At 54.8% G+C, this 22,953-nt stretch overlaps 3 protein-coding genes across 18 annotated transcripts; 1 reads left to right on the top strand and 2 right to left on the bottom strand.

Annotated features, from left to right (window-relative positions):
• The first annotated feature begins 1,992 nt into the window (after positions 1–1,992).
• ZFAND2B (zinc finger AN1-type containing 2B) lies at positions 1,993–4,877 on the top strand. Of its 8 annotated transcripts, none has more exons than XM_040228302.1 (10): positions 1,993–2,063; positions 2,187–2,248; positions 2,511–2,605; positions 2,846–2,977; positions 3,106–3,257; positions 3,484–3,579; positions 3,655–3,715; positions 3,801–3,868; positions 4,178–4,250; positions 4,589–4,877. In XM_040228302.1, the coding sequence occupies exons 2-10, from the start codon at positions 2,206–2,208 to the stop codon at positions 4,640–4,642; spliced, it is 774 nt and encodes a 257-aa protein (XP_040084236.1). In that variant the 5' UTR covers positions 1,993–2,063; positions 2,187–2,205; the 3' UTR covers positions 4,643–4,877. The 8 variants fall into 8 exon arrangements, with proteins under 8 accessions (XP_040084236.1, XP_040084232.1, XP_040084240.1 ...); XM_040228298.1 differs by having other exon boundaries at positions 1,994–2,063; positions 2,187–2,260; XM_040228306.1 differs by lacking the exon at positions 4,589–4,877 and adding an exon at positions 4,485–4,574 and having other exon boundaries at positions 1,994–2,063; positions 2,187–2,260; positions 4,178–4,287.
• Positions 4,878–4,990: 113 nt separating this feature from the next.
• On the bottom strand, positions 4,991–13,031 carry ABCB6 (ATP binding cassette subfamily B member 6 (Langereis blood group)). 4 transcript variants are annotated; one of them, XR_005718962.1, is made up of 19 exons: positions 12,102–12,966; positions 11,666–11,803; positions 11,233–11,419; positions 10,941–11,042; positions 10,586–10,769; positions 9,431–9,552; positions 8,818–8,927; positions 8,568–8,633; positions 8,272–8,397; positions 8,055–8,131; positions 7,903–7,966; positions 7,707–7,792; positions 7,436–7,493; positions 6,779–6,883; positions 6,187–6,425; positions 5,931–6,092; positions 5,594–5,688; positions 5,454–5,522; positions 4,991–5,266 (listed from the first exon to the last, which is right to left on the bottom strand). XR_005718962.1 is itself a non-coding variant. In XM_040228290.1 (19 exons), the coding sequence occupies exons 1-19, from the start codon at positions 12,648–12,650 to the stop codon at positions 5,161–5,163; spliced, it is 2,532 nt and encodes an 843-aa protein (XP_040084224.1). In that variant the 5' UTR covers positions 12,651–13,031; the 3' UTR covers positions 4,991–5,160. The 4 variants fall into 4 exon arrangements, 1 of the variants encoding a protein (XP_040084224.1); XR_005718961.1 differs by having other exon boundaries at positions 5,931–6,043; positions 12,102–12,964; XR_005718960.1 differs by having other exon boundaries at positions 6,187–6,361; positions 12,102–12,959.
• A 308-nt stretch (positions 13,032–13,339) lies between these two features.
• ATG9A (autophagy related 9A) lies at positions 13,340–22,783 on the bottom strand. 6 transcript variants are annotated; one of them, XM_040228292.1, is made up of 16 exons: positions 22,644–22,783; positions 21,578–21,635; positions 21,018–21,149; positions 20,852–20,895; positions 20,263–20,327; positions 19,370–19,531; positions 19,046–19,187; positions 18,072–18,820; positions 17,839–17,992; positions 17,550–17,729; positions 16,904–17,152; positions 16,527–16,705; positions 16,303–16,420; positions 15,108–15,330; positions 14,760–14,905; positions 13,340–14,477 (listed from the first exon to the last, which is right to left on the bottom strand). In XM_040228292.1, the coding sequence occupies exons 3-16, from the start codon at positions 21,118–21,120 to the stop codon at positions 14,472–14,474; spliced, it is 2,520 nt and encodes an 839-aa protein (XP_040084226.1). In that variant the 5' UTR covers positions 21,121–21,149; positions 21,578–21,635; positions 22,644–22,783; the 3' UTR covers positions 13,340–14,471. The 6 variants fall into 6 exon arrangements, with proteins under 6 accessions (XP_040084226.1, XP_040084227.1, XP_040084228.1 ...); XM_040228293.1 differs by having other exon boundaries at positions 21,578–21,632; positions 22,644–22,777; XM_040228294.1 differs by lacking the exon at positions 22,644–22,783 and adding an exon at positions 22,278–22,526.
• Positions 22,784–22,953: the final 170 nt, after the last annotated feature.

The following is a 22,953-nucleotide window of genomic DNA, read 5'->3' as shown; positions in this document are numbered from 1 at the left end:
TACCAATCTGTTCTCCACTCTGAAGCCAAGATACAAATCTGATCATATTACTCTCCTTCTTAAAGCTATCTATAGTTCCTCATTTGTTGTTGTTCAGTTCTTGTGACCCCAAGGACTGTAGCCCACCAGGCTCCTCTGTCCATGGGATTTTCCAGGCCAGAATGGTGGAGTGGATTGCTATTTCCTTCTCCAGGGGATATTCCTGACCCAGGGATCGAACCTGAGTCTGCCATATTGTAGGCAGATTTTTTTACCACTGAGTCACAAGGGAAGCTGATATTATGTTCATGTTAAAATTCTCAACAAGTAATGTGGCCTCCATGATCTGAGGAGATTTTACCCCTGCTAACTCTCCAGCTTTATCTCCTGCCAAGCTGTTTCTTACACTCTAAGATCCAGATGTTATCAGCTTTTTAAAAGCTTTATCTAAAGGATCTTGTTCTCTCTTATCTCCAGGTCTTTGTCCCTGCTGATTCCTCTGCTTGAAATAGCACCTACTTCCACCTCCTTCCTTTCTCCCTTGGCCTTCACCTAGCCAACATCTACTTACCCTTCAGGTTTTGCCTTGTCACCTCCAGAATGGGTGTACCTGAAATGCACGGCCGTCTTGCCTAGTACTTTCCTAGTCTTTGCATATGTCATCCAGTGACAAGCACACGGGAGGACACTCAGTATATTGTTGAATGAAGGAAGGAATTGAGTGGACTCTCTTGGGTTTTCTAGGATTGTCCAAGCCAGTTTGGTAATTTTCACTTTAGTGTTGCTGACTCCCTTCCCCCAAACATGAGACTCAGGCCTGGCACATCAGAACATCACATACCCTGACCCTAGGCCACAGGTCAGAGCTTGGCGGACGATCCAAGTCAAGGGAAATAGGCACAGTCGGAGCTGAAATTAGGCCTTCTGCTTAAGAAACCAGGAAAAAATGATTTTAATTTCCAGTAGCCTTAGAGCTGTAAGGATGTAAGAAACAGACACAGAGGGAAACAAAACCAAAAGCTGGAGGGAGAGAGGGAGAAGAAAGCTGTCTCATTCCCAGTTGTAGCTGGTTCTCTCTCCATTTTGGAGGACACGTTCAACTCTAAGCATTTCAACTCTTTACTTATCTTCATGCCCAAATTTATGTGAAGCTAGGGCAACCAAGCCCATGCACGAAGGGCCAGAGAGGCATGTGAGAAAATGTGTTGAAATGGAAGTCTCAACCTGGGGCTCCCTAGGGTCAAGCAGGACACCGATCCAGCCACTCTCTAGCTTCATTCAAGAAACATTAAGTAAGCATTCAGAATATTCCAGGCATGTGTTTTTCAAATTGTAGTAGATGGATAATCTGTCCGAATTCTCGCCTGTGCTTCCAGGGGTGGGGAGGGGGCGGGAGCTCAGGAATCCGTATTTTAAAGCAGGTGATTCACAGTTCCAGGCACTGCACTGGGTGCTGGGCCCAAACTCAAGGGAAGGCAGACGTGGTTCGTCTTACCACTATATTTATGTGGGAAGGGGGCAGTGAGGGAGTGAGAGAAGAGATGATTACAATAAGGTGATAGGATGCTAAAAAAGAACGACGGGAAACCACAAGAGATGCACTGGGCTCAAACTGAGGAGGGTCAGAGAAGTCTTACCAAAGGACAGCGAAACCAAACGTGGAGGAGCTACGGCTCTGAAGAGAAATGTGTATCTCACAGAAACATGGGTGTTTTCAGTTCGTAGAGTAGGTATAGCAGCGGCTGTGAACTAAATGGCTGGGGGAGGATGCAGAGTGAGAAGCAGGCGAAGGACCCAATTGTGAAAGACCCCAAACCACCTGAGCGTCGAAGATGTAACTTCTCTTTGTCTTCGCCCGCCCTAAAGCCTTCGCGGCCAAACCCACCCGCGGCCACTCGGTAGCCCAGGAGACAACATCCAGCTCCCGGACGCCTGGCAAAACAAGAGGGGCGGGCCTCGGCTCTTCCGGGATGTGCCCCGCCCCCGCCGACAGCGAGGGACGTGCCCGCCCTGCGCGATGACGTCACGCGCCCGCGCGCGCCAAGGGAGGAGTGAGAACTGCGGTCCGAGGCTCTGACGCTCCGGTAAAGCGGGCTGGGTCAGGGAGAGGAAGGGGCGGGACGGAGTTCCCCCCAGAGTACGGGGTCGCGATTTGGACCCAGAGCTGGAGCCCTCGGGGAGCTCAGCATCGCGTCCTCTCCCAGCAGGTCCCCGTCCAGCCCGCCGATGGAGTTTCCGGACCTTGGGGCTCACTGTTCGGAGCCGAGCTGTAAGCGCTTGGGTAAGCGGGTGAAGGGGTGAGGGGCGGAGCACGCGAGAGGCAGGGCCGGGCGGAGTGGCGGGCTCCCGGGCTGGGAGTGCCCGAGGAGGGCGGGGCTCGGGCTTGGGGCGTGGCGTAGAAGATAGTGGAGTAGGGCCAGGGTCCAGTTGATTCCTAGTGCGGCAGCGTTTTCCTGCCCCTGAGTGGAAGGCTTGAGTGAGCAGGAACGTCGAGGTCCCACTGGACCTGCAGTCTGACCCATTTCCTGCAGATTTTCTGCCGCTCAAGTGCGATGCCTGTTCGGGCATCTTCTGCGCAGACCATGTGGCCTACGCCCAGCATCACTGTGGATCAGCTTACCAAAAGGTGAGGGGGCGGTCTGAGGATGAAAGGGGGCGGGTGGAGGATGCGTGAAAAATCTCCGGAACCCCTCTGCCTCACATTTCCCCTCCTTTATTGTCTTCTTGAGGCTCAGTGCTGGGAACATTATTGCCTTTTGCGTTTATGGAGTTTATGTCCAGGTTCTTTCAGGGGGATTCTCTCAGGACCAGAGATCTGGCTGGACTGGGAGTAGGCCACAGACCGAACCCTGCTCCCTAACTATAGGATATCCAGGTGCCTGTATGCCCGCTCTGTAACGTGCCTGTTCCTGTGGCCAGAGGGGAGTCCCCTGACCGTGCTGTTGGGGACCACATTGACCGAGACTGTCGCTCAGATCCAGCTCAACAAAAACGTAAGGTAAGTGTTAGAGGGATCAACCATGGTCACCTGGGACTACAAACGCCTGGAACTCTGCACAGCTGTTAGGACAGGATTGAAAGGAAGCAGAGATCTCAGCAGAGACAATCCTTCCTACTCCACCTCAGATCTTCACCAATAAGTGTGAACGCGCTGGCTGCCGGCAGCGGGAAATGATGAAACTGACCTGCGACCGCTGTGGCCGAAATTTCTGCATCAAGCACCGTCACCCACTGGACCATGATTGCTCTGGGGAGGGGCATCCCACCAGTAGGGCAGGGTAATTGCAACCAAGTTCTCTACTTGCCTTTGGGACCTGAATGAACCTGTCATAACAGTTGGGAAGCTTCACCCTATCTCCTTTGGCTAGGGAGTCTTTTCTTTTTCAAGTGCATGTTTTCCAGATCTTTTGGAGGAGCTCCCCTCCTGACTTCCTGGGTCAGGGGTGGGAGGAACTTGTAAGCCAAAGGTGCCTGGAGGCATGCCCAGAGTGTCTCTTCCTACAGACTGGCTGCCATCTCCAGAGCACAAAGCCAGGCTTCTTCTACAAAGACCATCCCCAGCCCGATCCAGACCTTGCCTTCGTCTTCCTCTGCCAGCAGGTAGGCCTGCCTGTTTCCCCTCCCCCTTTTTTCCCTTCGCATCTCTGACCTGAGCCTCTTGAATATCTGCCATAGAGCCTCAACTCAGTCTCCAACCCAGACAGCCGCTCCAGTGATTACTTTGCAAAGTGGCTTGGTGAGTGGGGCAGAGGTTGGATGGACAGAAGCAGACCCACAGAAAATGAAGTCCAAGGCACCTGGTCTTATTTTTCCTTTTGCAGAGTGAGGATGAGGCTCTGCAACGAGCCCTGGAACTGTCCCTGGCAGAGACCAAACCCCAGGTCCCAAGGTACCTACTCACTGGTAAAAGGGTGGGGCGTGGGTGAAGGCTCACTTTGGAGGGAGGGAGGTGGGACTGCTGTCATCCAACGCAGGATAGTAGGAACTTGGGCTCAAAATTAAGTTTTTAAACTATATGACCTTGGACAAGTTCTTTGGCCCATGTTTATATGTTCAATAAAATGAGGACAATACCAACATCCTGTAAAAACCTACATGTGAAAATTGAAACAGTACTTAGAAGGGCTCAGCACAGTGATGCCTAACAGAGGAGATGCTCACATTTTAGATACTAAGTTAAGCTGTTCCTCCCTCCCAGTTCTCAGGAGGAAGAAGACTTAGCTTTAGCACAAGCACTATCGGCCAGTGAGGCAGAATACCGACAGCAGCAGGTATGAGGACGGCGTAGAGATGGGCCCTGTGCTGGGAGTAAGTAAGGAGTTTGCAGGGTAGGGGGGAAGGCAGGGAGGGTGTTCTTCCAAGTGGTAGAGTTTACGGTGGTGTTTATCCTTTTGTTTTCCTTATGACTCCACTCATAGCCCATGCTGAGCTCTGCAGTAAGGACTGTCCCTCATTTCCTTGACGTTGCACCCTGTCTTCCTCTCCTCCCCTTCCCCTTGCTCCAGGCTCAAAGCCGCAGCTTGAAGCCGTCCAACTGCAGCCTGTGCTAGGGCCCTGGGCTTGGGGAGGGAGGCTCAGCTGAGGAAGACTGTGGCCCTCGCACCTCTAGGGTCCACAGGGAGAAAAGGCCCAGAGCAGCCAGAGTGAAGACGAAGAGGAGTGACATGGAGGCCACCTCCAGGGAGTATCTGGAGAAACAGCATGTGGAGCTGAGCCTACAGAGGGCTCTGCTGGCTGCTCCAGCTGCATGGGAGTGAGCTGCTCTGAACTGCTCCCTGGCCAGGTCCCACTCGGCCCCCCTGCATCTTGTCATCCCCCATATACTGGGGCTCCCCTCCATGTATAGGGGGCAGGGAGGCGGGCTAGAAACAATAAAGGATGGGCAGTCTGTAAGACAACAAAATGGTGTGTTTCTTTCTCTTTTCCAATCAAAACCAGAAGAGTCCCATCAAGAATGCTCATCTGACCTGCAGTGGAGGCCTGCTGTAGTTCCCCACACCACAAAGTCATAGTGATCCTAACAGTCCACGCTTTTATTTCCCCCACAATGCTCTTCTGAAAGTCCCCGTTCCATCACTGTAGCTAGCACCAAGACCAGGAAGAAACATGGCAGGGAAGAGGGATACAGTGTATTCCCCTCAGAGTTATCCCTCAGGAAGGAAGTGGCCACAACTTTTGTCATCATGCCTTAGTCTGGGAATTGGTGTCTTCAGAGACTTCTTGTCCCTGCTGCTGTAGCTGCCACATGTCAGCATACACCCCACCTCGGGACAACAGAGCTTCGTGCCTGGGGCAAGGAGAAAAATGTAAGTCCCAACCAATTGTGATTTGTACCCCAAGAGTCCTCGCCACCAGTCTGAGATGACAAGGAACTGGTGAGGGAGATCCTTCCAGAAACCCCTGGGATTCCACAACCTTTCCTTGGGGCCCCCACTTCAGAGGCCCATCCCTGTTTATCATGCTGTGTCCCTTACCGTCCTCGCTCCACAATGCGGCCGTCCTTGATGACGAGGATCTGGTCAGCACTGACCACCGTGGAGAGCCTGAGAGGTCAGAGGTCAGTCACCTACCACAACACCCGAGGGGGCCCCTCCACCTGCTGCCCATCCCATACCTGTGTGCCACCACGATGGTGGTGCGGTTGGCGCAGACTTTGGCCAGAGAAGCCTGGATGGCCCTCTCATTATGGGTATCCAACGCAGACGTTGCCTACAGAGAGGGACTTAGGTAAAACTGTCCCTCCCACCAGATCCCTGGTGGGAGAAGGATGCAAGTGGCTGGCTGAGGCCTCGGGAATCAAAAAGGACCTTGTTTTGCGCTTGAAAACTGTGGTGTTTTTGTGAAACATGCATTCGTGCTGGCTCTCCTACATGAAGAACAGTGCTCAGCAGGAATGGCTGGGCACAGGCTCAGGGAGGAAGGAGGGGGGCAAGGCGTCTCAGGGCCCTCACCTCGTCCAGCAGAACAATGTCTGGAGCCTTGAGAATGGTGCGAGCGATGGCGACACGCTGTTTCTCCCCACCACTCAGCTTCAGTCCCCGCTCGCCCACCTGGGTATCATACCCTGTGGAAATTGCCCACCTCTCTCAAGTCACACATACTACACTTGGTTTCTGTGACCAGATGGGCAAGGATGGGGTAGAATGGAGGTCAGAGGCAATAATAGGCCTGAACTGGGCCAGGGGAGACCCTGAAGGGGAGGCTCACCTTCAGGGAAAGCCATGATGGTGTCGTGGATGCCCGCAGCCTGAGCTGCAGCCTTCACCTCGTCATTCCCAGCTGTGATGCGGCCGTAGCGGATATTGTTGGCAATGGTGTCGTTGAAGAGGACAGTGTCCTGGGGCACGACTCCAATGTGAGACCGGAGAGAGGTCTGGGTCACCTGGGGCCAAAAGACCATATACTCTGGCCTGTGAGATCCCTCCAGGCCTGGAAGGCAGGATGGGCTGGTGGGAAGCACGTGGGATGAGACTCTGCGTGTCAGTCCTGCCTTCACCTTCTCAGACCCCAGCTGTGTGGGCAAATCACTTAATCTCTCTGTTTCCCCATTGGTAGAAAATTCATTTTCTCTCCCTGCTGCCCTGGATGGCTGCAGATCTTTGTGCCTCATACAGCATCCTAGGAATCACTCCCGTGACTACTTTCCTTATCCAGACCATGTGCCGCTAGAAAGGGTGAGGTCTCCTGACCCAGCTTTTTGCAGGGGTGACAGCTCTTTCTCTACTCCCTGGATGCCCAGCACCCACCGTTCTTTCACATATGGGCCCCTAAATTATAGTCTTCCCCCGAGCATCCTTACCTGTGAAACATCCTGCCCATCTATTCGGATGCAGCCGGAGCTTATGTCATAGAAGCGAAACAGCAGACGCAAAACTGTGCTCTTCCCTGCTCCTGATGGGCCCACCTATTGCATGAAAAAGAGAGGGAGAAAGGACTTCCCTGGTGGTGCAGTGGCTAAGAATCTGCCCACCTGGGCACATGGGTTTGCTCCCTGGTCTGGGAAGATTCCACATGTCTCGGAGCACCTCAGCCCATGCACCACAACTACTGAGCTTATACTCTAGAGCCCGAGAGCCATAACTACTGAGCCTGCATGCTGCAACTCCTGAAGCCCATGTGCCTGAAGCCTGTGCTCTGTAACAGGAGAAGCCACCACAATGAGAAGCCTGTGCTCCTGCTCACTGCAGCTAGAGAAAGCCTTCACACAGCAATTAAGACCCACCACAACCAAAAAAAAAAAATTTTTTTTAAAAGGATGGAAAAACATTCTCAGGCCCGTTGGCTAAAGGCTTTCTCTCCAAGAGGCCACCAATGTTCATGGAGGCTGCCACATTCAGTCCTGTGACCCAATAAGACAGGGCTCTCTGACCTCCACAGCCTGGGTCCCCAGCTACCATGGGCACTGGAATAAGGGAAGCTCAAGGAGTCTGGGTCGGCTGGCTGGGTCCCCTCTCACCAGGGCCAGTGTCTGTCCAGGCATCACGGTGAAGGACACATCCTGCAGGGTCTCTCGCCTGCAAGGAAGGGTGAGAATGGTCGGCAGGCTGGCTATACTGCCAGGGTCCCCTCCACCACTACAGCTACTACTGGGCCTTGCCACCTCTCGCTCAGACTGTCTTCCCAGATGGTGGCGAGCTGAGAAGTGGGGGGGCAGGGCAAGGGGAGGAGCAGTGTGTAAATGGACACGGGGAAGGGGACTGCGGGACAGTGGAAGGGGAGAGGCTCACCCATCAGTGTAACTGAAGTGCACGTTTTCAAACTCAATCTGACCCCTCTGAAAACGAAGGGGCCCTGCGCCGGGAAGGTCCTTCACCTGGGAGAGTGCCACCGTTGTATGCCATTACAGGCCTGGTATCTCACAGACACGAGGAACACCATGCCAGCTCCCACTCCCTACAAACCCACTCCTGTCTCCTCACTCACTTCTGTCTTCTCTTTCAGCAGGTCAAACATGTTCTCCATGTCGATGAAGTTGGTCTGAATCATCCTGCAAGAAGAGGGCTGGTTGGAGCTCCTCCTGGGAGCTGGGGAGATAACACTGCATCCTGGACAGGTGAGGGCTGGCATCAGGTTACCTGTAGTAGGTGCCAAACCAGTTGAGAGGCATGTACAGCTGGATGATGTAGGTGCCAAACAGCACAAAGTCCCCAACCTGTGGACATCCAGGGATGAGGATTGGGTCACAGGAGGCTGTTGGGCTGTCACCCTGCCCACTAGCTACCCCCTACCTCCTTCCCACCCGTGAACCTGATGGCCTAGACAAAGTCCGCAGGCCCAGGACAATTCCCTCACCTGTAGCTTCTGCTCAGTGACAAAGTAGGCACAAAGCAGGGAGCCGGCGAGGAGCCCAAGGCCAATCACCACGTTCTGGGTCTGATTTAGTAGAACCAGTGAAGCATTTGACTTCCACTCTAAAGTCTTGGGCAATGACAAACAGGAAGGACTGTCATACACATGTTGATAGTCACCAAATCCCAACCTGAGCCCAGGCATATCAACCTCACAGCCCAAATTTTACTCCTCTCAGGCCTGGTGATTCCACAAGTCCCGGCTGTTGCTCTCAGTAGGCCTCAAACCAGCATCCTCACCTGATATTTGATGATGGCCTCACGATAGCGTTCCACTTCATAACTCTCTGCATTGTAATACTTCACCTGATGAATTTCAAACCAGTGCTGTTTCACACAGCCACAGCTTTCAGCTCCATTCTCCAGCCCTCCTCCCTGATTGTAAGCAGCACACTTTGCATCCTCCCTGCTCCTTTTCAGCCCCAACGACCCCAGGCACACTCCTCTACATCTCCAAACCTCACAAAACTGCCACCGAGGTCTCCGTTACCGTCTCAAAGTTTAGCAAAGAGTCCACAGCCCGGGCCCGGGTAGCATTCTCCTGCATGTTCATAGCCCGTCGAAACTTTGTTCTCCACTCAGTGACCACAATGGTCAGGGCTAGAGAATGACAGAAGGGAGAGGGAGGAGAAGAGAGCAAGTCACTCCCAGCAGCAGAGACGATGTGTATGTCTGCTGCTGGTCATGTGTACACTAACCCTGTGCTATAACCCAGGGACCCAGATTCCCAAGGGAGGGAGTCTTAAGCTCCCTGAGGGAAGGGGCTGTGTCCAAGACATCATCACAGTCTGCATAAAGCCTGTGTGAAAAGTTTTGGTGAACCAATGGAGGCAAGCCGCATCCTATCACATGAAGTTCCTCCTTGACCTGAGGTTCACAGCGGGAATCTAAAGTGACCAGGATGTCCTTCCCTAGGGAGAGCTGGGGTTTCCTTGACAGAGGATGCTCATCCATCACAGCGGTGAGCAGCAGGGGCCTAATGGAGCCCACTGACCTACAGCCTCTCAAAGCTGGGCCATCTGAGTCGGGGCAGGACTCACGCTCAAGGCACACCATGAATGGTTCAGGGAGATGATTTTACCAAGCCATCTCTCAGCACTCACCAAGGTAAAAACCCATGCACAGGAACACAATGAGGCCAAACCAAGCATTGAAGAACATGCTGAAGTAGACGATGCCAATGATGATGTCGGCCAGTGTGGGGATGATGTTGAATACTAGGTAGCTAGGAGGCAAAATCAAGCGATGAAGAATAGTTTAAGGGCTCAGAGCCAGTGACTCTACCTAGGAGGATTTTGACAGTGTTTTGTTTTCCATAGCAACAGACTAGAATCAAGCTAAATGCCCCTTAAGAATCAATGCCCCTTATATATGGCTAAATAAACCATAGCATGCCCAAACTATAGAATGCTTTGGATCAATTACAATGCATGGAAAAGATCTTCACGTATGAATGAGAATGTTGTTGTTTAATCACTAAGTTGTGTCTGACTCTTTGCAACTCTGTGGACTGTAGCATGCCAGGCTCCTCAGTTCAGTTCAGACGCTCAGTCGTGTCTCTTTGCGACCCCATGAATTGCAGCACGCCAGGCCTCCCTGTTCATCACCATCTCCCGGAGTTCACTCAGACTCATGTCCATTGAGTCTGTGATGCCATCCAGCCATCTCATCCTTGGTCGTCCCCTTCTCCTCCTGTCCTCAATCCCTCCCAGCATCAGAGTCTTTTCCAATGAGTCAACTCTTCTCATGGAATTCTCCAGGCAAGAATACTGGAGTGGGTTGCCATTTCCTTCTCCAGGGGATCTTCCCAGCCCAGAGACTGAACCTGTGTCTCCTGCTTGGAAGGCAGATTCTTTACCACTGAGCCACCAGGGAAGCCCAGATAAGAATACATCTCCCTAACATTTTGATAATAAGGCCATTCTGAGAAATGATGCCTACATCATGATACCATCTGTTTTAAGAAACACCTCCACAATACCTACTAGTTGTACATGTCCATATGTAAAAAAATGCAAAAAAGCAGAACTCTACATACTATACAGAGTGGGAACCTCTAGTGAGTGGAATTCAAGAGAGATTTGTTCTGTCTGCTTTATTGGAATTATTATGAGGGCATGTGTATATTAATTTTATAATTTAAGAAAAAAAAAGAGGACAGAGAGGCAACTCCTCCAGCTGGGTGGGTTGTCCTGACAGCCCCTCCACCTGCTTCCCCAGCCCTGCCCTCCCACAATTCCTTTCCATTGGCATGGCACCTGAGCAGCCCCGTGACACTGGACGTGCCCCGGTCCACGATCCGCAGCACCTCCCCTGTGCGGCGCCCCAGGTGCCAGCGCAGTGAAAGCTCGTGCAGATGGGAGAAGAGGCGCAGTTCCACCTGCCTCGAGGTGAACTGCTGCACCCGGATCCATAGGAACGTGCGCAAGTTGGTCACGAAGCCTGCGGGGAGCCAGGGAAGGAAGGCCTCGGTAGGGCTGAGCAGCCCAATGATGTCAGCTCAGCAGCAAGATGTGAAAGGTCTGAGAGCACCAAGGGGGTTGGGGGAGGGACGCCTGTGGGAGGAAGGACAGTGGCCAATACCAACCAGGGTGAGAGCAGAGTCCCTCATACCTGTACTGCCAGTGCCACCCCCCTGGAGAAACTTGAGGAAGACATAGATGATGACCGTCCAGACCAGGGAGTTCCAAGGTGCCTTCTGGGTCAGCAAGTTCACTATGGAGAAAATGAGTCCAAGCCCACTCAGAGACCCTAGCACTCTCTTTGGGAGAAACTGCCCTAGGCACCAGCCACAGCCTCTACTGACCACCCAGTTCTCAACTCTGTCACACTTCCCTGGGCTAGTCTCCACCACCATCCAGGCCAATGAAGGACCAGAGTGCTAAGCTGACCTCCTCCCTCTCACCTATGTCCCTATAGAAGATGGGTACCAACACGTTCAGTCCCCGCTCCAACCCCATGAGCCCCAGGCAGATGAGCACAACAAACTGCAGAGCTGGACTCCCCCGAGGCCACAGGTAGCCACTCAGTAGGCGGAGCTTCCTGCCTAGGTCTCGCCAGGTAGACCTCGGTGGCCCCTCTGTTGATGGAACCTAGGATGGTGAAACATGTAGGGGAGGGGAGCTCAGAAATCGAAACAGCATTAGCCAGAAACCCCCTAAGGAAAACATATGGGATTATAGCTCCCAGGTAACTTGGACCCACAGGTGACCCCTGATGGGCTCAGAAAGGCTAACAGGGATTCAGATTTAGGAAAGAAGTGAGTTATTACGGTGAGAAGAAATGATGACGGGGAATGGAATTACAATAGACCCTAAATTTTAGAAATTGAGGTGTACCTGGCTCCTCTCTACATCTTGATCCTCTTCATTGACCCGCAAGGTGTAAGACTGCGGTCGAAGTCCAGGGGCCCAGAGCCCCAGGACAAAAAGCCCTCCGGAGACCACATACCGCAGCACCCACAGGCTAAACTGAACCTAGAATTAAACATAGGCGGGGAGACTATCACTGAGGGCCAAAGTCCCATTTTCACTCCTTGTAACACGGCTGGGCACTGGGGTAGTACACACACCCAGGTCCTCTTCAGGGGCCCAGCATCTAATAGGCTTTAAAAAAGACTACAGTGACTCAGCACCGCCACTCCCCACCAGCTGGCTATCAGCTCCCAGCAGCACTGGCCCCTCCTTTCTTCCCTTTCTTAAAGGCATTTGAAAAGCATGGAAGCAATGTGAGCAGACACGCCAGGCTTCCCCCTCCCCCCACGAGGTCCCTCACCTGCTGGCTCAAGTTCGCCCTTGCCCACCACCATTGTGGGTTGTTCCAAGACACCAGGGCCAAATTCTCGGCTGCAAAAGACACAGTCCAGAGGAGCAGGAGACCCGGGCTGTGCCTGAACTTGATCCAGACGCCCATTGCTAGCTTCTGCAGTGCCTGGCTCCGTTCTGTCACGAGCATCGCCAGACCACAGGCGCTGGCCACAGTCCCCAGTACAGAAGCCAGGAAAAGGTAGCCTGGTAGTGGGGCACCCTGGGCAGTGCCCACCCGGCCAACGAGGCCAGCTAGGGGCAGCGCTACCTGAACTGTGGCCAGCAGCAGCTGCAGCACGTAGGGAGTGACGCGAGGGCCGGCCACCCAAGACACCCTGTCGGCGCCACCAGGCCGCTCCGGACGTCTGCATGGAAAAGCCGGCACCAAGGCCAGAGCCCCTAGGGCCATCAGAGTCGAGGGCACGAGCGTGAAGAAGAAGCAGGGGCTGAGCCCACCCTTCGCCCAGACCGGACCCGCGGGTCCCTCGGCCTCACAGAAGTTGCCCACAGTCACCATGGCAATGCGTGGCCACCGACCAAGACTGTGGGGACTAAGGGACGGGAGAACTGGAGCGGCGGCCGCTCGGGGCGGGGCGCAGAATCCTGAGTATCTCGGGTCATGGATTCTCTGGGCGCTGAGCCGCGGGGGTCGCTGGGCAGGGTCACACGTGGACCCGGCCACACCACCCACTCGCTTCGCACACGCGCCGCCGCCACGCACTCACGCCGGGCACGTACGCTGTCTCCGCCGTTCGGCCGGTGCGCGGGGCAAGTGACCCTCCGGCCGGGTCCGAGCCCACGGGAGTGTTCAACGTCCGACTCCGGCGACTCTCTTCCTCAGCAGTCCCGCCCACCAGGGCCGCCCCTGGCCCCTAACCAGGTCCCCATTGGGCGAGAGTCTCCGAAGGCGGGGTAAGGGGGGGATGGCGCACGCAGGGAAGGGCAAAATAGACGGGCGGAGCCGGCATGGTCACGTGCTCAGGGCGGGAAATCTGACCGCACCTCCTGCCGGAGTCCTTGACCTCCAAGGAACCGTGGTTCGGGAAGCTGCCCTTCTGCTCGCCCGCTAGGTCGCTAGAGCCAAGTGATCGCATAGACCAGCTTTCTCACGGGGCGGACACGCAGTTCCCAGCCACCTGGGTGGTTCACAGACACCCCACCCCTCCTGCCCCCCCAAAACCTGGCCGCTCGGGACAACAAGCCATGACCTAGTCAGTCCCTTCTTTATTAAAGGTTGTCAAGCTGTACACGGTCCCCCACCCCATTCCGCTGTAAGTTCGGCTCGGTAGTTCAACCGCTCACCCGCAGCGGACCCGAGCTGGGGGAGGGGGGTGGGGGGAGGGAAAGGAGTTGGGTCCCAGCATGCAATGCGGCAGACCACAGCCTAGGGCGAAGCCATCCTGTCGCCCCTGCATCCCCCTCTCGGGACAGTGGGATGCAGGCCAGAGCGCTCTTGCTGGGAGACAGACAGCTGAGGTCACCCTCCGGCCCTTTCCATCCCATGTGCAGGTGGTACGGGGTACAATAAGCAGCAATGGGGGCCAGGGTGGCCTCAAGTCTCCCAGGGGCCCATCCTAAAAAGTTGGAGAGGACAGCAAAGACTTTCCATCCCTGCTCCACAGTTTAGAAACCTTCCTTCTTAGTGTCAAAAGATAGCATGAGGGGAGCTGGGAGCTAAAGCCTCCACACCAACACAAAGCAAAAGCTGAACAGAAGGGGGGAGCAAGGGAACAGAAAGGGAGCAAGTGGCAAACATGCCAGTGATGTATGTGCAGGAAGCAGGGGAGAGGTGAGCAGGCTGCAGCACTGGGAGAGAACTGGGGGTGAGGTAAGGGCCACAGCCTGAGCTGCTCATCTGTTCGGGGGTGGGGAAGGAGGCTGCAGAGGTTGAGGGTCCAGACCCAACCTTCCCACTCCACAGTTGGCACACATTCTCCCTGCTTGGCAGCTTCTGGGGTGGGGAGTCCTCTGGAGACTTGCAGGGGTGGGTGCAAAGGTGGCAGTACTGGGGCTGGGCTGGGGACCAGTTTCTAGCACCACACTCTGAGCCAAGGGGGGTCCTGGGGATGAGGCTAGAGTCCCGTGTGCCCTGTTTCCTAGGCCCCCCGTCTCTCTCCTGGGGCTGTGGTGAGCCCAGCATTGGCACCTCCCTTGGCCAGGCACGGACACACAAACACCACACGCGTGGAGCCAGGCAGCACTCGGGAGCCCTCCATGACGGACGGATGGGATGGCAGGGCAACAATGGCCTCCATCCTGGGGCACAGGGACCCTCCTCTGGGATGGCAGGGCAACGATGGCCTCCATCCTGAGGCATAGGGACCCTCCTCCGCCTCGTCTATACCTGTGGAGAGAAATGGGTTGGTGATGGAGATGGTCTTCGGCAATCTGCTCACACAACAGAAGCCTGGAGATAAAAGAAAAGGAAATTTTGATTCTGGGGCAGGTAAGCAAAGGAAAAATCAAGTCCTGGGTTTCATAGTTGGTGAGGGGAGAGAAGGAAGTCTACTTTGGAGAAGTTGCAGTGTCATCTGCTCAGGAGGCCACCTTCCTTCACATGAGAAGCTTGACCTCAGCCTGGAAGTTACTACTTCTGGCTGTCGGTTTCGGGTCTTGGAGCCCTTACCTTGTGCACTTGAGGGGGGAGCTCATCCTCTGAGCCCTCTTCGGGCACAGGCTCCGGGTGCCTTGATGCTGACTGCCCATCTTCAGCCCATCCTCCCAGGGGCAGCCGAGAGAAGTGAGAGGGAGCCCGGGGCACTGTGCCAGGATCTACAGACACAAGTGAGTACTCTTAGTCTGCACACAGACAGGAATGAGAAGACGGGCTCTGGGGCTGCTGGGGGAGTTGGAAGCGCCAGGGAGGGACTAGTCTTCTTGGGTCTAGTCCCTCTGATCTCTTTCCTCCCCTAGAGGCCCCAGAAGGACCACTCTTCCCTGAAGGCTCTGTGTCTTCTGTACCCCCAGTGCATACCTGTGATGCCTCCATAACGCCTCTGAAAGCCCCCCTGCAGGGCAGTAGTCTCAGGAGCTCCAGGCCGGGGTGCAGCACAGGGATAGCTGGCAGAGCGGGGGATAGGCTGGGCTGCCCGGGCCCCCTCTCCCCCCTCTTCAGGGGCACTCTCCCCACTCTCATCACTCTCCCGGCGGTGCCACACATGCCGCTCAGGTTCAGCCTGGGCCTGCTGCTTGTGGAGCTGAGAAGTGGGAGATTCGTTAGTTGGGGACAGAAAGTGAAGTCGCTCAGTTGTGTCTGACTCTTTCCTACCCCATGGACTGTACAGTCTGTGGAATTCTCCAGGCCAGAATACTGGAGTGGGTAGCCTTTTCCTTCTCCAGGGCATCTTCCCAACCCAGGGATCGAACCCAGGTCTCCCCCATTGCAGGTGGATTCCTTACTCGCTGAGCCACAAGGGAAGCAGTTGGGGACAGAAGAATATCTGCAATAGTTACTCTCCACCATGGTATTGGCCAGTTCTGATTTATACTGCCTCATCTAGAACCACTCACTCAGAGTACCTGTCGTGTTAATAACATGTAACATACATGTAATGTTTTCCAAGTTAAATTCTCAGCAGATTCCAGGAACAAGCCTGTGCACAGATTGTAATGGCTCTCATTTTTCCCAGTCATCTGATTTCAGAATAAATTGTTTGTGAATCTAAGTGCCAGGAGCTCTTTTAGGTGCTGGGGATACAGCAGTAAACAAAATACTCAAAAACCGCAACTCCCTGTGGCTTATATACTTGGATGGGGTGGGGGGAGATAGACAATAAACCAATAAATAAGGAAAGAATACAGTGTCAGATGATGTTAAATGCTATAGAGAGAAAAACAGAACTGGAAGATTCAGATCCCTAGGCAAGGGAGGCTTTTACTCAGGGTGGCCAGAGATGGTACAGACCTGAATGAGAAGGAGGGAGCCATGTGAATATGTCAGGGAAGTGGACTCTTAGCAGGGGAAACCACAAGTGTGGAAAAGCCCTGGGTGAAAGTAAGCTTGTCTGAAAAGGATAGGAAGAGGAAATATGGGGAATGAAAATTGCAGAGCAGGTAAATGGCAGAGAAGGGATTCGAGCCCATGTCTTGCTTCTCCATGTCTAAAACCCTCTATTCTATTTTCAGTTGCCACCTTGGTTCTACAGCCCTGCCCCTTCCTGCCCACTCACCTGGTGCATGTAGAGGGCATGTAGGCTCATCTCAGTGGATGCATATTCTGACAGCACCAGGCTCTGCAGTTGGCCTTCCCACACGCTGCTCCCGGAGCTGGCTGTCCTGGCATCCACCCTGTCCCCACCGCCAGCACAGACAGCAGTCATCAACATTTCTGAGACTGGCACAAATTGCTGGGGGCTACTGCCACGCCCTCCCCTCATGGCCCACTGCTACTCACCCAGAGCCTGTCATGGTGCTGGGAGCCCGGCCCGTGGGAGCCTGACCCGGCTGCAGAGGCGAGAAGGAGCGCAGAGCAGAGGCGACTTCAGCCCTGTGCCTGGAGCCCTGCAGGTCTCTAGGCAGTGGGGGGCCCCGGCAGGATGAGCCGGCTACCACATTTGCAATAAGGCTCAGTGGCTGTGAATAAAAAGGGTGGTAGAATTCTCAGGGCACAGGGAGGCCTCTGGTCCCCCAGGACTCTGCACATTAGGACCCAGTGGCACAGACTGAATGAACAGAAGGAAACTGACAGGGTGGACCCTTCTGCCCCACACCCTCAAGTCCCGGCTCCTGGCGTCCACTCTGCCCATCATATCCTAGTCCCTAGGAACGCACCTCAGACTCGGATTGTAAGGACTGGATGGACGTAAAGAGGGCATTTTCCGGGAGCAGACCCCCTTGGGCAAGGCCAGCAGCTGCTCCGTCCCGCTGAACTTGCTCCTTGAGGAAACCTAGGAAGGCTGTGCTCTCACGTGGTGGCTGCCAGCCAGGGTTGGTGATGGCAAAGTGCATGAGTGACAACTCTGTCTTCCCATCCTCGGCCTGCTGGTACACTGAGGCCTCCGTCTGCCCACCGGACAGCCACTGCACAAGGGAGGCTGTAGTGAGCAGGACTGGCCCCTTACAGAAGCCCTTTGGGTACTTCTCCTGCGGCGGAGCAGGGAGGCCTTGCCCCTGGAGGACAGAGACCACAGTGCACTGCTGTATCTCGTCCAGGGGCCCTAGTGGCCACCCTACGAGTAGCCACATACTGTGCTAGCTGCTTGGTTTGTGCCTTTCTTAGGGGAGCTTGGCCAAGGGTACAAGTTTAAGGCTATAATCCAGTCCAGGCTCCTGTTTACAAAGCCATGTGTGCCCTGGTGCAGGGCTGCCACTTTGTGATTCGTTGGCTCAGAAGGGGTATCTTTTTGCAGTTTGCCCCAAAATGCTGCATAGGCCAGCATCACCTCTGGCCAACTGCCCCACCCCCCTTTCCTAATACCTGGGGATGCCCATGCTGGCGAACATCCATCTGAGCGAAGGAGCAAGTGTCTCCAACACCGACAACCTCCACGGTGAAATTGCGGAAGAAGTCTATAATCTCCAGGGCCCGTGGGCGCAGGCAGAAGATGAGGATGAGAGGTGTGACAATGGGGCTCAGTAACTCCTCCAGGATGAACACCTAGAGAGGAAGAAAGGGACTGAGGTCACAAGAGAGCAGGAGGGAGACCAGCCCTTGGCACCGAGCTGTCAGCCAGTCTCTAGCAGGCCCTGACTCCAACTCCACTCACTGCCTTGTACTGGAAGAGCTGGGCAAACTCGTCCCGGGTCTGCGAGCGGTGGGCATTACCCTGCCAGTGGTCAGGCATGTAGTGGATGTGAGCGAGGATCACGCGGAGCAGCTGCTCAGGGCAGAACACCATGTGCTGGTCCGGGATAAAGGACCTGGTGGGATCAGGGCTGTGGTGAGACGGAAGCCCTTCCTGGAAATGCCAGCCTGCTCCCCACTGCTGCCCTGGCCCACCTGCACACGGTCACAGTGACCCCCAGGAGTGTGACGGTGGTGAGGACGTGTTCCACAGCCAGCACGTCTTCATCATAGATGGTGAGGGCAATAAGCACGGCCAGGATGGAGCCAGCGAAGAAGGCGCAGTTCTTGGCCAGCAGTGTCAGCAGCGGTGACAAGAAGCAATTCATGTACTTGGACGCAGGCTTGTAGCCTCGGTTGAGGCGGGACTGCAGCTCGTGCTCCAGCTCATTGAAGTGGCGGAGGTAGCAGCGGCCGTAGAGCGACCAGCAGCGTGCACCCAGGGCGCCCGGCTCCCGCTTAAGCACCTCGGCGTAACTGAAGAAGGCGTAGAGGATCTGCCAGATGAGGATGAGGGGGCACAGCAGGAAGTTGGCAATGCCGATCCACAGGATACGGTTGCTGAGGCGCTGGGCCAGCTCCAGCCGTTGCCCCCCACGTTTGTACTCAGCCTTGAGGCTCCATTCATTGAGAAAGAGAGAGCCTGGTCCCCAGAAGAGGATCAGCTCGAAGTTGTACTTGAGGCCCCGGGTGAAGAAGACAACCTCCCCGAGACCGGGCAGGCGGAAGCGCAGGGGCAGGAGGGACTTGTTCACCAGCGCCACCATGTAGTTCTGGAACCGGAGGATGCGGTGGTAGATGTCCAGCTCTGTCAATTCACGCTTGTGGATGCAGATCTGATGCTCCTTCTGGGTCTGCACGATCCGGGCCTGCACTTCTTGCCACGTGCAGTATGGAAGTGCCGACTGGGATGGGGAAGAGACGGGGGATGGAAGGCAGGGTGGTTGCCTCAGCCCCTTGCCCTCCATGAGCTGTGAGGCTCAGGGGTCCTTGGGAGCCTTCAAGCAGACCCTGCCTGACCTACCAAGGATGGAGGAGGTTGCCTGGTGCCCAGGAATATACCCCACCCTTCCCAGGCGGTGGAAGACATCCTGGACTGTGGTGCTAACTGCCTAGCTTCCCAGTCTCACCATGGGGATGCGGAGAGCGTGCAGGTAGAAGGAGTGGATCTCCCAGTAGCAGCAAACGTTATAGATAAACTTGATGAGCCGGTGGACCCAGAAGACACCAGCGATGACCAGGATGGTGATAAGGGAGCCATTTTCCTGAATCCTGGTGGGGGAACAGAGAAGGGGAGGAAGAGTGGCCTGAGGCCTCTGGGCGGAAATGCTGCCGTCCTGAAAGATTCGGAGAGGCTGAACCTGTGTTCTGGGGAATGTGACTGCCTCACACCCCATCCCCCACCTGCCAGCTGAACTACAAGCTCTCGTGCCCTCTGACCGGCAGGAGCTCACCTGGCACTACAGACTTGGGCAGGCAGAAAGGCATCTGGCAGAGTGACCTTGACGGGCTCGGCCGGGTGAAGACTGTGGTTCACCATCTTGTTGGCGAATAGGATGTCGTAGTCCACACAGCTGACCAGGAAGGTGGTGAAGGCAACCACAAAGAGGAACTGCCTGCGGAGTTGGGCAGAGGGGGTGCAGTCTGAGAGTCAGAGAGACACCAGTGAAATAACCGGGAAAAAGTGAGAGTCTGGAAGTGGCAGACTAAGACTAGGGAGCAGCCTCTGGGGAAATGGAGGGCCTCTCTCTACTGCTTGGCCCCGGGAGACCCAAGGCAGCACCTGTTTTTGGCTCCTAGCTTCAGGCACCACAGAATCAGCCTGCTTTTCTATTTCATGGTAATCTCTGCCAACACTCACTCTTTCAAAGGTTTTAGACTATGTGGTCTCTGGTCCCTAGTCCCTGATTTCCTGTTGAGATTGTAGAACCCCTTTGCAGATTTGAATTCTTCTCTTAGGGAGGGCAGGTTTTCCACCCTTTCCTCCCAGAAGCCCTTCTACTCAGCAGTGGGTCTAAGGTACATCCAAGGCAGAACAGAGACATTTTTCTCAAGTAAGCATCTGGCACCTGATACCTCCTGACTGAACCATGCTCATTCTACTGGAGCTCTGATGAGTCTGACTTCTCTCTGTGGAAGAGACAGGACTTGGAAAGCCTTCCTTATAAGGGTGATTTAAAAAGATAAGGCTGTAAAACATGGTGCCACACCCAGCCTTAAACTATAAAGGTTTGCAGTTTGGAGCCTTGCACCTAGCTGCACTGGCAGTTTGGGCCAGGAGTTGAGCTCAGAGACAGGAAACACTGTGATGTGTTCCTTCACCGCACCATCCGTCCCTTGTACTTACATGAGCTCAAAGATCTCCCCGATGAGCATACAAGTGAAACCATTCTTCTGGTGTAGATTATAAACGTGCAATTGTTAAGAAAAAGTGGTTGGTAGAGACAGCAGTTAAGAGCACATACTTTGGTGTCATGTACCTGAGATGAAGTCCTGGCTTTCTGACTTTTGAGCTGTGTGACTCTGGCCAAGTTACTTAACCTCTCTAAGCTTCTGTCTGTAGTAGTATAATAGCACCTGTCTTATAGGATTCTTAGGTCTGAGATAGTGCATGTAAAGTATTTAACAAAGAACTGACACAAAGTCAAAAAGACATTAATTATTACGATTATTAGCATACCATCAAGAGAATCACCCTCAGAGAGTTTCCTTATAAATTAATAGTACAAAGTACAACGCACATGGCTCTTAATAGATGTGGGATATTATTATTTATAACTGTCATTATTTCCCTAACCTCTATTTAGGTTCAAGGTGCACTCCATTCTCCTTCGAGGGATTAGAGCCAAACGCACACCAAGTTCTTCCCCTCAAGGGGCCTGGCTTAGAGAGGGGCTGAAGGTTCAAGAGCTCCAACACAGAGACACAAAGGATATTCGAGAGAAGAAGAGGTCAAGATTCTCGATGTGGTGCCAAGGTGCTGTGGGTACAGGAGCAGAGATGTCAGAGCCCTGAAGAAATGGAAGCCCCTTGCTCCCTCAGCGTCCCTCCACCAAATCTCCCCCCAAGTCCCAGTTCTGGCTCTCATGTCCAAGAACTCACACTTGCTCCCCTCAGGAACATGCACCAACAGGTCCTCCTCTCCAGGGGGTGAATCACTGTAGGAGGCCTCTAGGCGCTGGTATTCAGTGTCAAACTGTGCCATCACCACCGCCCCCTGTCCACCCTGTCGACCTGTGGATACAGAGGAAAGAGAGACCCAGGTTTAGACCTTCTGCCTTCATCTTCTTCCCTGCCTACTAGGACAAAAATGAATGAGAAAGAATCCTTGGGCTTGGTCTCCACTACTAGTCATCTTGGATCAAAGGCAGAGGAAGAGTAGTAACCCAGTGAAAGCAACATGCTTAGGGCCTGGGAGACACTCACTGACCAATGAGGTCAGTCATTCCCGTAGCCTTTACTGAGTGTCTACTGAGGCCTTGCTGGCCTGAAGACAGACTCTGCCCCTTTGAGGGGGTGGGCGGCAGGGTCTGTTTCATCTTCTATTCAGTGGAGAGAAGGAGCCCTCCCACTCCCCTCCTAGAGAAACCCTGGTCTCCCAAGAGACTAGCAGTTTGGAAGCACTTTGTAAACAGAGGTTTGAGATAAGCACATGGCCCTACCAGCTCCATGGACAGTGTCAGCTCCACTCCAGCCCTCGATGCCCTGGCTCTGCAGCTGCTGGAGGAGAAGGTGTCAGGCCCCAGAGAGTGGGGAGTGGGAACAGAAATAAACCTAACCTTACCACTCCCCCCAGCCCCCCCAACGCCCCCCCACCCCTGCTCAGCGGAAGCCAAGCAAGGGGCAGGGAGGCTGCAGTGAGAAAGAGGCACCCCTCCCAGCCTAAGGCTATGCACACTTCCTCTGGTTGTAATATATAAGGCCACTCATTCAACTGTAAGGTCCCGTGCTGTGGCTTAATGAACCCGTCAAGACTGAGTCTGTACAGGGCTGGACTGTTTCTCCATGCCCCACCTCAGCCTCAGGAATTAGGTGGACCTTTCAGGGTCCGCAAAGTCCCAAATCCAAAACCCAAGAAGAGAGTCTCTCCTAAAAAGGAGCTGCTCTTGCTTCCCTAGTGAACACCCAGCGGGCAGGCTAAGTTCCTAGATGGGATATCCTGACTGGGTCAGTGTAGACCCAGATCCTGGCTCAACTGTGGGTTCTCTTGGTCCTGGAGACAGGCATGATCTAGGTGGCACTCACCCAGTCAGTGCAGACACTGAAGCTGTGGAGCACTGCCCAGCCTGGCCCCAGTGGGATTCTCCGAGTTAGTGAGAGCCCTGGATCCTAAGAAGCTGAACAAGCCCTCAGGGAACTCACCACTCACTGGGTCAGTGTAGACCCAGGGCCCATAGAGCCACTGTCAGCCGGGCCCGGGCTCAGGGGTTCCTGCGGACGTTGGAAGAATCGAGCCAGTCCGACAGCCGACACCCCAAGCTGAGCTGGGTTGCCTTCCTACACCCAGCTGCCACGACCCGAGCCCAGCGCGCCCCCAGACCGCCCGGCCCCAGGCCAAGGGCTCGGCTCTCAACAGCGGACAATCTTGCGCGCGGCCCCGCCGCTCACGCGCGCCCCCGTCCGCGCGCCCCCGCTATCAAAACATTCCGGCTGCGCGCCTTCGCCCCGCCCGCGGTGCCCCTTCCCCCGTTACCCGCCGCAAGTCCGCTTAGGACTCCGCGGGCATACCTGGCCAGGCCCGACACGGGTTGTGAGATTTCAGTAACCGGGCTCGCGTTTCACCTCAGGAACGGTGACCCGGGTGATTCCAGGGGCTCCGTCGCCTCCACTGGGCTCGACCTGACCGGGAGCGCTAGGCCTGGCGTCTGCCACTCACTGTCAGCCGCAGTTAGCCTGGCCAATGAACATGGAGGTGGAGACACGACGGCCAATGCTCGGCGTCCGAGGCGGGACTAAAGGCTAGAGGCGGGCTCTGGAAGTCAGGGAACCAATTGTGCGCTCTATATGGGGCGGAGCTCAGATGCAGGCAACGCCTTTT

Source organism: Oryx dammah, unplaced genomic scaffold (genome assembly GCF_014754425.2).
Source record: "Oryx dammah isolate SB20612 unplaced genomic scaffold, SCBI_Odam_1.1 HiC_scaffold_27, whole genome shotgun sequence".
Classification (NCBI taxonomy): Eukaryota; Metazoa; Chordata; class Mammalia; order Artiodactyla; family Bovidae; genus Oryx; species Oryx dammah.
The sequence above is the reverse complement of the archived record's forward strand: the minus strand, read 5'-3'. Positions and strand labels throughout refer to the sequence as shown.